General features: G+C 40.6%; 1 protein-coding gene across 4 annotated transcripts in view; it reads left to right on the top strand.

Moving 5' to 3' along the window:
- Positions 1 to 12,248, top strand: part of slc12a7b (solute carrier family 12 member 7b) — a gene marked incomplete at its 5' end in the record, with an annotated part of 69,746 nt that overhangs the window by 21,763 nt on the left and 35,735 nt on the right. Inside the window, one exon of one of the 4 annotated variants that reach the window (XM_083901659.1) lies at positions 10,695 to 10,801. The exons of the other annotated variants lie outside the window; for them this stretch is intronic. Within the exon in view, the coding sequence (XP_083757785.1) occupies positions 10,771 to 10,801 (31 nt within the window). Of the gene's footprint in view, positions 1 to 10,694; positions 10,802 to 12,248 lie in introns of those variants that run through there. 4 annotated transcript variants of the gene reach the window in all.

Here is a 12,248-nt window from a genome sequence, read left to right as displayed (position 1 = left end):
GGTTCCTAGGTTCTTGCCCCCGTTGGAACAATTTCAGAACAAGGGCCTTTCTGCATGGAGTTTACATGTTCTCCTCGTGTGTGCGTTGGTTTTCTCCGGGTTCTCCAGCTTCCTCCCACAGTCCAAAACAATGCAATGTAGGGATTAGGTGAATTGGTCACTTTAAATTGACCATAGGTGTGAGTGAATGGTTGTTTGTCTCTATATGTGGTCCTGCGATGGACTGGCGAGCTGTCCAGGGTGTACCCCGCCTATCGCCCTATGTCAGCTGAGATAAGCACAGCACCCCCTGCGACCCTCCAGTGCAGGATAAAGCGGTAGATAATGGATGGATGGATGGATACCTTAAATATAATGTTGGTCAGCTCTCGAAATGTGGTCATTTTTGTTGAAGACGCAGACAAGAGATGTCCTCTCAAAGAATCAGTTTGGAAAAGTCTTTTGTTTTCACTTTACCCCAGTGAAGTATTGTTTTGAGTGGCTCTGTGTCTGTTGTTTTGTTCATTTATTGTGGATATTTAAAATGTCTTCCAGTTCCAGTGTTAAATACTCTTAGAAATAAAAGTTTATTGATCTTTGAAAATAGTTGATTTGTTATCGTGACAGGCCTACAGGTATTTAGTTTGAGTCCTATCAAAGCATTAACCTATCAAAGAAGAAATACCTCATACGTTTTACATGACCTATACTCTCAAAATCAGAATAAATGCTGGTTTGGTTGTTTTTATCTTTGCCCATTGAACATTTTTAGATGGACAGTACCTGCTTCGACTCAAGCTTGTTCTTTACTGTTCATTCATCTCCTCACCACCAGCTCCCCCCTCTCCATGTGGTGTGTCTGATAAGCCTCTTAACCAATAAGCATGCACTACATTTTTGTGACATGCGCTTCATCTATCTGTTCTCTGTCAGCGATAGTTTTGTCAGACCCTCTCCGTGCATCATGACTTAACAGTATTCTGAGTCTATGGACTATGTCAACATGGAAAACTTGGCTCTTTCGGCTATGTTTGCAACAATTATGTGTCTTACTGGGAAAGTAAAAATAGTCCTCTTTAAACAATGTTTTAAGACGGTGTGCTCTAACTTTTTTTTATCATTTTGTTATTTGTTGAAATCCTTTTGACATCCTGACAGACATCAATAATTAAATTTAAATTAAATGTAATCCTGTCATTTTATTCAGAGTGCATAGAATGATTGGCTGGTGTAGCTGTCTGTCATTAACCAAGCTGTCGATATGTTTGCAGCACTAGACCCAAAGGTCTTCACAAAAGGCCAGACAAGTGAACAGTGTTGAAGCAGAGATGACGAACCAATAAATTAGGGAGCTGGTCACAGAAAAATTGCAGCGAAAGTGTAGCCAGACTTTGCAGTTCCACTACAAAGATTTCCAGTGTTTTTGGGTCAGAGCTTTGGTACGAGGGCTGACAGGAGGGGGTGTGATGCATCTGTTGCTTTTTAACTAAGTATAGCTGCTGGCATTTCTGTCATTTCTACTCTCGCAGCCTCTAGCTGTTGGTGCAGACATTAACTGGATTTTAACCTTGTTATGGTCCATCAGTTTGTAAGATGATCTGGATTATTTGCATCCTTATTCAGTAATGCGGGAAGTAGGGGTGCTGCAGCACCCCCTGCTGATGACCCCAAAATGTAAATTGTCGTGGAGACGTCTTCAGTGACTCGTTCCCGGTAATCATCAGAGAGAACATTTCCACTCTGCGCCGCATGAAGACATTACGCACATCTTCAGAGGCTCGGAGACTGTGGTGTTGGTATTACATGGTGGAGCCTAGCCTTACACAGAAAAGGGCAGGGACATTACTTTTTTATTTCACTTGAGTTGGCAGAAACATCACAAGCCAAGAAAATAAGCCTGGTTGGTTGGTAGAGTCAGAAGAGAGCTTCTCCTGTGCGTAAATGCCGCTGTTCACCACACAGGTGCTGAAAAGTGACAACGCATCACTCACTGTCAACCAGGGCAAAACAAACCTGTGACATCACGAGTGGGGAAAAGGCTAAACCAGACACGGTTTACAATTCAAGCTACTTTCCCTTCAGCAGCCACGTGCAGATGTCCAGTAACAGTGTTTTGTAATATCATTGACCTGGCTGAAGAGAAAAGCAGTAAAATGCTTTGATAGAAATAATTATGTTCTATTGAGCTATAAATAAAAAATAATAAAATAAAAGGGGCTTTTATCTGTAATTTCAAGAGTGAATTCAATTTCTGTTCATCAATTAACGCATTTTCTCCCTTGGTATAATTCACATTTTGCTTCCTCATATTTACTATCATCTATATTCACATGGCACATCTATTTATTTTCACTTTGTACTTTAATCATTGAAATGATATATCCATATTAATTATGAACTTTCAAAATGACCGCTATGGTATTTCTAGTAGGTGCATTATTCCCGGAGATGTCCCCTGCTTTTCTGACGCCTTTGTTCGCTTGTATCATTGTGCATTTTCTGCGTGGTTTTGTGCAGTATATATCCTATATTTGTTAATCAATGTAGTTAGTTGCGAGTTAAGTACACCGCTGAGGTTTTTTTTTTCTCAGCACCCCTGCTGAGAAAATGTTCTCGCGGTTATGCCATTATGCTTGGATCGTTTGAGCTGGTAAACTATTTTCTGTTTGTGTAAATGATGCACATTGTGGTTACGATGGGACCGGTTAGTCAGTTAAATGATGTCACCTTGTTTTTCCGATCATAAGCAAACCAGTATCTAAGAGGTTTTGCAAATGTCCGGTTAGAAGAATCATTTAATAGCAATTAAATAGTTGAACTACTGGATGTCGTCACTACAGGCCATTAGTAGTCTCTCTCTCTCTCTCTCTGTTGCTAAGTACTCAGTCAATGCTAATGATCTGCCTACATGTCTGTTTACACACAGTTGTGGTTTTAGACTTTAAACAGGTTTTAGGAAGTGGTGCTGATTTCAAAATGATTGTGTTTTCATGGTTTGTTACTTGCTGCATCATTGGTGAGAATTACACAGCTGTGTACGAGCACAGCAAAGCGTGGTCATGTGGTGTCTCGGGAACAACGCTGCTGTTAGTGGACCCTACGACATGAAAACTTTATGAGAAATGTGAATAAATGAAGACAATGAGGGGGTTTCATTTACAGTTTTTAAAATATTATGACAAAACGGGTTCTAGTTATTTATTTGACGCTCATTAGCATTTATTTTCGAGCTGCTGTGTGGATTCATTGAGGAGAGGAGACTGACATGCTGCACTTTATCACTGTGTTCAGTTCTGGACATCGTGACACTGACGGTGTGGACTCCGTAGCTGTGACGGAGCGATGCACTGAGACCTGCGGTCACTTCACCACTGATGCTGGGAGGCTGTTTGTCTTATCGTCACTATCGGTTCATGAAGTTACACGCAAATTATAGTTGAATATAAACATGTTGAGTGAAAGAATCGGGAGTTATAAAATTACTTTTAACACGTTGTTATTGTTCCTAAAAATAATTATACAATTATATAAGGTAAATCAGACAAAAACCGCATGATTCCTGTAACACATATAAACTAAAGCCGAACTTAACGTCGGTATTCATGAAATCCACTAGCGCACGTCATTGGCCTCATAGGACTCAAGGGGTCTCCGTGGCTACGCAGTTGGATAGCGCATTACGCAGTTGTAGAAGTATAATGTGGCCTTTGTTAATATTTTTTTCTTTCTTATTCCCACATTTTCATTATCACACCTTCATTAAATGTGTTGTATTCTGTTACACACGTGTGTCTTGTCCTCCTGACTGTCTCCAGACTGTTGACTCATCATGATGAGTATTGTTTTAGACAGAGATTCATTTTTGTCATCACAACCACTCCCCACTCTTCTCCCACCCTCCCATCATCGTCTGTACATTTCCTGTCCCTGTCTCTCCATCCTTTCTTTTTCACCCAAGGTGTTGCATAACCGACGTGGTGTTTACCTGAAGGGTTTAAAGGCTTAGGATGTCATTAAGTGTAACACACACTTGTATGGACATGCACGCGCACACACACACACACACACACTTACAAAGACACACAAAATAACACCAGCCATCTGACATCAAACCAAGTGAAGCTTGATACGGCTAAATCCTTCTTACTGTTTAATTTGATATCCCCTCTTTAAGCTCTGCCTTGACACATCTGTCCGTTTAATGTTGATGGCAGCTGATGATCCGTTTATCTTCATATGGGATGTAAAAGCTGGTGTGAAGAATGGGTTTGTAAAGTTAACTTTTATTGTCTTGTAACATATTGTCATAGCCAAAAGCCTATTTTAATGTTTAATTATATTGTCCAGGGTTATATTGTCTAGGGAACCAACCCACCAGTCTCACATGAAGAAGAAGAAAGGAATCGTCTAAAATAATTTATAAAATAAATGAGCTACACATTATACATATAGCTCAGTGACTATCGTGCATCATGTCTGATCTAATCGACAGTAGGTTTCAGTCAGGTACTATGAGTTCAGAAAACGAAGTAGAAATCATGCTGCCGTTGGATTTTTTCCTCGCTCAGCATGGCTTCTATGTTTTATAAAAAGTTCAGGATTAGCCTAATCTGGTTAAGTGATTAGTTCCTACTTCACATTCAGACGGACAGATTAATGGGCAGCAAGACAAAGGTTGAAGGCAGAGCACCAGACTCACACAAGCTTTGTTTGAAGGGCTGGATCAGAGCCTGGTTTTCTGTTGTCTGCACTGTTTGTGGGTCTGTAGCACATCGATCATGTGTCTAAGCTGAGCTCAGGTCTGGTCATGATCCAGCTGGTGATGACAAAGGTATTTTGTCTGGTCAAGAGCGGGTCAGTCAAGAAAAAAAAAATGTAAGTAGCAAGTGGGCAATATGACCTTTGATATTTATTATAATATTTCACAGAATTTAGTAAGTATTAAGTAAAAGTGCTTTTGATATGTCAAAAACAGATAAATGTGAATACTTGGAGAACAGTAATTAAAACACGAAACAAACTGTCATTTCATGTTGAGTCTTACGAGGGCCGCCACAGTGATGACCACACTGTCAATGAGTGTGTGGGACAATAAACATTTAACGGTGCGTATAATAATCCAGGTCTACCAAGCTTGCATCATCAGCACCTTGCTGTGTACAGCAGCGAGACTTGGACCCATTATACCAGACAAGAAAGACAGCTGAACAGCTTCCATCTACCATGCCTACGCCACATCCTGGGCATTACATGGCAGGACAAAGTATCCAACATGTCCAGGAGGTCCTGAAGGTGCTCATTCCACCAGCATACCTGCAATGCTGCCTCAGATGGCTTGGACATGTCCACAGGATGGAACTCAGTCGATTCCCCAGAGGTGTCAACAGGTTCCAGGCCACTGTTCGCCTGAACTACAAAGATGTCTGCAAACGTGACATGAAGGAGGCCCAACAACCCCAACAGGTGGGAGGAAGCTGCAAAGGATAGCAGCATTTGGAGCTAGATCATCTCTGCAGGAATCTGCCATGCTGAGGAGAGACCCATCTCCTTTCTGCAGGCAAAGAGATGAGAGAGGAAACTTCAAGCAGCAGCTCCCCACTCCATCCCCTCTCTGTATGTGCAAACTGAAATAGACTGCAACTCTAGAGCTGCAATAAAAACTGTTGACTTTCCAGGTGCACTCTATCGCCAGCATTGAACGGATGCCGACTAACACATTTAATAATGCAATAGTTATATGCGAACGTCTTATTCTTAGTATTATAACAACATTGCTAGCAAATATATAGTATTATATTCTCCTGGCTGACAACTGCACCTCTATCACATGTACTGTGCTTTAAAGGAAGAGTATGTTGTGGGCCACGTTTTCATTTTATAAATTATATTAAAGGTGACATACAGTGGTCCTGTTGCACATAAATGTTAGTTATGGAGGTCTACTTACATACATTACCTTGTTTTTATGGTCAAAAACCTCCTAGTTGGTGTAAACGAGCCGATAGAAATCCTCTTTTCTGACAGTGTTTTTCTGCTGCGAGATTTCAGAGTGAACTTTCACCCCCAGAAGACAGAGTCTTGTTATTGGCCAGTACTATCCAGCACATCCGTTCTCAGAAGCGCAGCGCCCCCCTCTGGAACGGTGGATGCACTGCTCCTCATTATCAAAAAATTTTTTAACAGTGTTTAAAAATAGCTTCGTCATGGCTCGCCGCCGCAGTCCCTTTTATGACTTTAAACCGGAGTCCGACCCAGAGTCAGAAGACACTGTTGCTCGTGAAACACCTCCACAACGGACGTTATTCTTCTTCTGCGGTTCAATGTACGCAACCGGATGTGCCCGGACTACCGCCCGGAGCAGGACGATAGGTTGTTCAGGAGAACCGCTGCTTACGTAACTATTGCGGGATTTTCAGTGATCTCGTTGAGCCCCGAGATTACAATAAAACACAACGTTCTCAGCAATAGCTGAACTATTTGTTTCGAACTGTCAGGGCTTCATAAACAAGGTAATGACGCAGATACACACCAAAAAAACAGCATTAATAGGAACTTCCGGTCTAGTTCCGCTTTAAGTGGTGGTGCTGCTTGTAATCAATTGGGAAGCCACACATGACCCACGGGCCACCGGTTTGACACCTCTGCTATACATAATGATTTTAGCTCCCAGGTCTGTTGTCCTATGTGCTCCTTGTACATTGCCAGTCAACTGATTTAGATGTCGACCTATATGGGTTTTTCTATAGTTGATGCCGATGTTTAGATGTCAGCTGCCAGTTTTTCATTTTTGGCCCATATTTGAACGTTTTGCACTCTATTTGCATTGTAAAATGTCACACAAATAATTTATCCTTCACCTCTCACCATACAGTCTTTTAATAACCATTTAATAAATAAATTGATAAACCGATTATTAAATATATATAACGGGTAATATAAAAGAAATTGTCAAACATTTACATAAAACATTTAGAGCATTCATCAAGCAGAATTTTTCGAGTTTGTGTCTCTTAAAACATGTGAGAAGAGTCACAGGATTAAACACAAAAACCACAACAAACCAATAAACAAACACAGTTAAGTAGTGCTGGTACAGCAACTGTCAGTGTTTATCTTAACTGAAATGTTGATAGCTATGGATTTTTTTTTTGAATGCTTCTCTGCAGTTTTTAAATGGTCTTTGTCACTGGTGATACTGGAGATAACACTCGGTGACACGAGGTGTGTGTGTGTGTGTGTGCAGTGAGTTTGAATGAGCATGCATTTACAATAGGCCTAGAATGATGCACCAAAGTCACAATTCACCATAAACCATGCACCTGCGTCGTGGTCAGAAAGGAAATTTGCGACACGCCCCTTCCAACTCCCAGAGTTAGTCCTCCCGATCCACCCTATCAGCTGTCAGTGCTACCAAACTGCTACAAAAAAAACAAAACGTGCATATGATGCTCAGACTTGCCCTGTGCTTTGATGCAATATTTCCTGTTGCAGAAAACGGTCGCTCTAACTCATTGCATTTGTCTGTATCCTTTTCTTTTGCCTCATAGCGGCTTGTTTTGTCCCGCTCAAATTTGCAATACAGGCTACCTTCTCTCTGTTGTGTTTACGTTTGCTGTATTGTGTTTCAACTTCTTCTTCCGTGTGACATTCAACGTGTTGCGGCATTACAGTTGGCACTCAGCGGGTCTTCGAATATTTCTCCCAGGATTTTTGTAAGCTCTTCCTATAGTTCTTGCTTGGGGTCCTTCACAGTTGGCAGGAAGCACAAGTTCCACCGCATCAATAACCCTGGGCTGCCCTGGACGTGCCTGACTTTAAAGGGACAATGTGTAGTATTTATGGGTTTATATAACCCAAAATCCACTTTTTATACATATTATGTGCTCCTGCATTGTCTAGTCGCTGTATAATAGTTTTTGTTTCATTTTCGTAGTGTTTCAAAAAGTCATGTAAAATAACATGGTCGCGGGCCGCGGTTGCATAGCCACTGTTAGCAGCGAGACGCCATGTTTCTACCGGAGCCGGTAAGGACAAACGCGAGAGAACAAATCAAGCGTCTCTTTACTTGTACCGGAAGTCCCGCCTCCACTCTCTCCGCTTCGTCTGCTACGACCGCGGTAGCTCCGCCCTCTCCCTCGCCTCACGAACCTCATCTGCTGACACGGAGAAAGACGACGAGGACGACATTTGACCAGCTGCGGATACCGTAGCGCTCAGGGAAGGGAGGGGGTGAGCAGAGCAGCAGGTCTTTGTTGTAAATTTCAGCCTCTCCTCTAGATGGCACTATAAACTACTTATTTCCCCTTTAAATAAATAAAGGCGTCCTACACTTGGATATCAGCCAATGCCGATAGATTAAAAAATGCCAAATATAGGGCAGATATGGTGGACAACCAGTATACCTATGTATACATATATGTATACGTATACATATATATACATACGTACATATATATGTATATACGTAGATACATATATATTAGGGCTGTCAAAATTAACGTGTTAACGCAAGATGATTCATTTGTGGAATTAACGCGTTAATTTTTTTAACGCATTAACGCACTTTCTCACTTTCATCGCACTACGGTTAGAGGTGCAGTTTATGAACAGGCAAGGCGGCGGGCAACTGCTTGGGGCCCCGAGCCGATAGGGGGGCTCCCGACACTCGGAGCCTAAATGCATCAGTGACCAGCTGCGTCCCTGTCTCCCTTAAACAAGGGTTGATTTGCAATGACATCTCAGTAGGAAACCTCCCTAAAGGGGCCCCACGTCTCCTCATGTTAACCTGTGTGAAGCTGAAGGAAAATGAAGAGGAGTTATCAATCAGGAAGTTAGAAGAGGAAGAAAAAAGAGAGGATGAAGAAAAAAGAAAGAAAGACACAGTTGTAAGTGGCGCTGCTGACGCAGATAATGATATAACCATAACATTAACAGTCACTGTCTAACGAACGGGGACACAGACAGCAGCTAACATTAGCGTCAGAATGCTAGCTGACGCTAACGCTAACTAGTAGAAGCAGTGCTTCAAAGTGCTGAATTTCCTGCTGTGGGTTTAGTAAGAAAACTATTTAACTTCTATACTTTATATTTTGTTTATAATGTGAGTTATTTACAGTGCAATGTATAGTTATGTTTTAAAGTTATTTACAGCATTTTATTTTTTCTATTTATTTCTATTGTTTTATAATGTGTTTCTTTTTTACTAAGTTTGTATAGGATTTTACAAGTTATTTACAGTATTTTATTGTTCTTTACATTTATATTTTCACATACTTTATTAATCTCTCTGTTCATACAACAATATAAATAGAAAATTAAATTTTTTTTTGGCATATTTACGAATGGTAATTAATCGTGATTAATCGTGATTAATCCACAGCTACCCTGTGATTAATCTGATTAAAAATTGTAATCTTTTGACAGCCCTAATATATATATTAGGGATGCAACGGTATTCGGTATTTTACCGAACCGTTCGGTGCACCCTGTTCGGTTTAATATGCAACGGCAAACAATGGTATTTTGGTACGTTTCAGTCCGTCATAATGTATTAAAATACACAATGCTGCGTGATTAGATCCACTCAGGAGCAGAGACATGAGCACAGCTGTGCACTCAGCTGCTCTGCTCATGCTGCCTTCAGCGTCAATCACCGCGAGTGAATTGATTCGTACGTACTGCACTCGGGGATGACGTGAGTCACGTAGCAGGGCACTGGGCTCCTGCAAAGCACTGAACGATTCGGTGAACGAATCTTTTGAACAAATCATTTTAATGAACGGATTCTAGTGATTCAGTACACTCAAATGAACTGCCGATCCCATCACTATTGGACAGACACTCGCTCTACAGCGCCACCCAGAGCAAGTGTCATCACTTGTCTCTTTCACTTGAAGCAGCATGGTGTATTTGTAGTTGTAGTTTCTGTGAGTGGATTAAAATTGTGTTTATTTGTATTGGATAGCACTAAACTTTATTTATTTTTAATTTGTGTGGTTTTATGTTTGCTGTTTCATTTGATCTGATAGTGCACTATTGTTTAAATAAAGTTTGTGGTGTTATTATATCTGTGCTTTTAATTATTTTTACAATGTAATATTGCCTTTGCTAGTCTGAGTAGTTTTATATTAAGATATCGAAACCATACTGATACCGTGCCCCCAAAACCGTGATACATACCGAACTGTGTGAAAACTGTACCGTTGCATCCCTAGTATGTATATGTATATATGTATACATATGTATATGTATATGTATATATATAGTGTACATCTGTGAGCTTGTGGTGCTGAGAAAGCAATGACTTTTCTTAGTTTTTCCCTCTCTCTACTGCTGCCACTCTCCTCGAAAGCCATAGATCTGACTGACTGCTTTTTGCTTCCCTCGCTTTATTGGCTCCACCCCTTTGGTGTGTACTTTTAAGCATGCACGCGCATGTGTTGTTGTGTGCGTAGGGATCAGAAGCTCAGGGAGATGAGAGTGAGTGTGATTGTGTGTTTGCGTGTGCAGGTCTGTCATTGGGAGGGTGAGGGCGCTCTGTGATGCATGGCTGATGTTGAGGACATCGTCGTCATAGGCCACTTTTCTCTTGCCCGCACACACACACACACACACACACACTGTCACAGAAATAGCTGATCCTCACATTATCCACACAACGCAGGCAGCATTTCTGACTTCTGCACTTAACTAGCAGAATCTCTGTAGTTTGGACCTCCATCATTGGCGTTCCCCAGGGACCACTATTAGGACACCCCCCCTTCACTCCCCTTTTCAGCCTCGCTCCTCAGAATGGAGCACAGGGGAGGTTCGCGACGGAAGGGTAAGTTTACTGAACTAAAGTATTCCTTGAGTTGCGCTTTACAAGCAAGTCTATGTGGGTGCTATGAGTGTGACAATATTTGGTTTAGTGTGTACTATTTACACGAATGTAACGTGTTTCTAAATTTGTATACATCCAAGTTAAGAGGATATCTGTTTTATTTGCTGGCTTTGAGTAATGCAGCTGCTATGGAGCATGTTATTTGCCTTTTAAGATGAAAGAAACATTTAAATGAATCAGGCTGTAATGAATGAAGAATGAATTGTGTAAGTAATGGAGATGTATCAATGAGCAAAGGGCAGTGTGCAGTGTTCATGCTGAAGGAGACACAAAGTCATAAGTCATCTGCCTGATTTTTGCCTTCTGTATGAACAAATTCTGCTTCTCTCCAGTAGTTTATTTTATCTCTGCATTTTCTTAAAATAAATAATGTTGTTTTTTTAGTTTTTTTTTACATTAGCCTTGATTTGCTATGCATGTCTTTTGTGTTTTAGTTGGTACAGTAAGCCATGGACTACCTCTGGCGTGTGTTAGGCAGCTTACACCAGTGTGCTGCTTAGTGGTTATAAATAGGATGCATGGTCATTTATTACCACACTGAGAGACAAACCGCAAACACATCCTAAATGTACCTGTATCTAACTTGTCAACCTGATGTTTAAGGTAATGAAAACGGACAAAAGCTTACCATATACAGTATGTGATCAAATACATTAAACAGTCCAGTGTGCCGTAGCAGAATCAGGGAATCCCACTCTCTTATGTAATGTCTCTTCCAATGTGTCACTGCTCTTCAAATCAGCGTTGACTGACTGTACTGACAATTTGATATTGCTTTTGTCAAGAAGTAAAAACAAAAAAAGATATGAGATACATAAGAACATATAAATCATGCTTTATAGCATGATTGCCAGTATGTGAAATATAAGACTCCCCGCATAACATTTTTGTCAATTTCAATTAGATGTTGACATCTAAAATGTACCTGAATCCAAGGAAATATTTTTATATTTTTTATTATGATTATTTTTTGGTGAGCTTTGCTGTTTGAGTTATGTTTTTTCGTTGTTGATTTTTTTTTGAATACCGTCTTGGAATATGGCATGATGAGTTAACAGAAAACTATATCTTTTCCAGAGAGGGTGGTTTATTTAAACCTGGCTGTTGCCTCTTTTATATTGCATAACCTTTAGCAATGCCACATTTTTTCAGGGTGACCTAATGTGCTATTGCACAGGAAGACTCAACTCCCCACCTGCAGAAGTGGAACACACACACACACGTTTGCCATCAAAAACACCTGCATTCATTCATCAACAATTACACAAGAGGTTTAACCGTTTCCTCCCTTTATTTAATATACCCAGATCAGTGGGTTGCTAAATTTTTATTTAAATGGCCATTAGCATTTAAAGCATTTCAAAAATCAACAAACTATCTGGCAATC

The sequence above is a fragment of the Microchirus variegatus genome, assembly GCF_963457635.1.
Source record: "Microchirus variegatus genome assembly, chromosome: 15".
Lineage (NCBI taxonomy): Eukaryota > Metazoa > Chordata > Actinopteri > Pleuronectiformes > Soleidae > Microchirus > Microchirus variegatus.
This window is presented reverse-complemented; position numbering and strand designations above follow the sequence as displayed.